We start from the raw sequence: 1,912 nt of genomic DNA on the forward strand, positions 1-1,912 counted from the left end.
GCGGCTGGTGGCCTTCTTGGCCACCTGGGCACACTCTGGCTCATCTCCAGCCAGCTGGCCACCAGCACCCCCAGGTCCTTTTCCTCTGGGCAGTTTCCATCCCCTCTGCCCCCAGCCTGGAGCTCTGCAGGGTGTTGTGACCCAGGGGCAGGACCCGGCCCTTGGCCCTGTTGAACCTCAGCCCAGACATATGCTGATAGGTGGTGTTTAATGGAACAGCAAGGCTGCTTAGCTGAGTGAAGCTGTCTTGTGAGTCTGGGGTTGGAGGAGAGTGAAACAAGTGAGGCTGAGAAGGGAACAGATTTTTTGTGAGCTGATGGTGCTTGCTTACAAGTGCATACACTGTAAACACTGGTGTTGTTCAGAGCCCATACTGTTCCTTTGGAGGGGGGAGAGCTGACTTCATCCCTGATGTTGGGTTTGAGTGTTGGCAGTTTGGTTAAAAACTGCTTGCTTTTCTTTTTAGGCATCGGTCGAGTTGCTGCTACATCTCTAGGAAACCTAACCAATCATAGTTGTGAAGATTTACCCCTTCCTCCTGGCTGGTCAGTGGACTGGACTATCAGGGGCAGGAAGTACTACATAGACCACAACACGAACACCACCCACTGGAGCCACCCCCTGGAGCGCGAGGGGCTCCCCCCGGGCTGGGAGCGCGTCGAGTCCCCCGAGTTCGGCGTCTACTACGTGGATCACATCAACAAGAGAGCTCAGTACAAACACCCCTGTGCTCCCAGGTAGGACCTCTGCCTTCGCCTCGCTCTCTGGGGTTTTGGTTAGCCCAGCTGAGAAGGTGGAACTGGTTTTGTCTCCTGTGTAAAGTGCCAAAACCATCTTGGTTTTGGAAGTAAGCTTTACGGGCTCTGGACTAAGACTTTTAGAAGCAGTTGTAAGTGTTGGGGTTTTGTCTCATCTGTTGCTGTCTTAAGTTTGGAAGCAGGATATCGTTGGTAACTCACTAAAACAAAGCAGCTATTCTCTCCAACTGTCAGTGCACCAGCAAGCTTGCTGAGGACAGAACTGAATTCTAGACTGAGAAGAAACTTGATCTGATGTTCCAGGAGCCTGTCTGGACAAATAGCACGTACCATCTGGAACGTGAGCTAAGCCTTGTCCAGAATGAAAATAAGACTCAAAAATTTAAGGTAAAATAATACTCATAGCTTAAAGGTAGTATAAATAAAAAGGTATTAAGGGCAGTAAAGTTGGTATCCACCAAATCCAAGAGTTAATTTCTGTTAGTCAGTTTTGTTGTTAGCTAGGAAGAGAAAGTTTTTTTAATGTGTGGTACAACAGATAAACACAGGAGGATGTCCTTTATTATAAATGGAATAACCCTCAGCAGCTGCTGCCTGAAGGCATTTGTTCTAACACAGTAAAAGGTGGATTATTGGGCTGACCCAACACTTGCCCTGTTAATGCTGGAAAAAGGGGCATGAGTTCTTGTTCTGCTGCAGCATCCGGGCGGCAGGCTCTGGGTGAGCAGCTCTGAGGTGAGTCGTGCAGCGTGCTGACAGCAGCAGCAACACCTCCACTGTGACTGGAGAGAGGCCCAGGAGCAGCAGCAGGGCCTGCTCTGTGCAGCTGCTGCTGAGATGGGTGTGCCTGGGCTTGCTGCATGGAGGTGACGGCCCCTGTCTGTCTGTTTTGCACAGCGTGCCCCGCTACGACCAGCCTCCCCCCGTGAGCTACCAGCCCCAGCCCGCCGAGAGGAGCCAGCCCCTCCTGGTGCCTGCCAACCCCTACCACACCGCCGACATCCCCGACTGGCTGCAGGTCTACGCCAGGGCCCCCGTCAAGTGAGCTGCTCTCCTCTGCCCCGGGCACCCCGCGGGGCTCGGGGGAACCTTCCTTCCAGAACTTGACTAGAGTCATGGAATCATTGAGGTTGGAAGAGATCTCTAAGATCATC

At 52.5% G+C, this 1,912-nt stretch overlaps 1 protein-coding gene across 1 annotated transcript in view; it reads left to right on the plus strand.

Annotated features, from left to right (window-relative positions):
* Nucleotides 1-1,803, plus strand: part of SAV1 (salvador family WW domain containing protein 1) — a 13,503-nt gene extending 11,700 nt beyond the window's left edge. Inside the window, exons 3-4 of the mRNA XM_008938829.1 lie at nt 467-737; nt 1,656-1,803. Coding sequence (XP_008937077.1) covers nt 467-737; nt 1,656-1,803 — 419 coding nt within the window. The remainder of the gene's footprint in view (nt 1-466; nt 738-1,655) is intronic.
* Nucleotides 1,804-1,912: the final 109 nt, after the last annotated feature.

Source organism: Merops nubicus, unplaced genomic scaffold, assembly GCF_000691845.1.
Source record: "Merops nubicus isolate BGI_N331 unplaced genomic scaffold, ASM69184v1 scaffold21094, whole genome shotgun sequence".
Classification (NCBI taxonomy): Eukaryota; Metazoa; Chordata; class Aves; order Coraciiformes; family Meropidae; genus Merops; species Merops nubicus.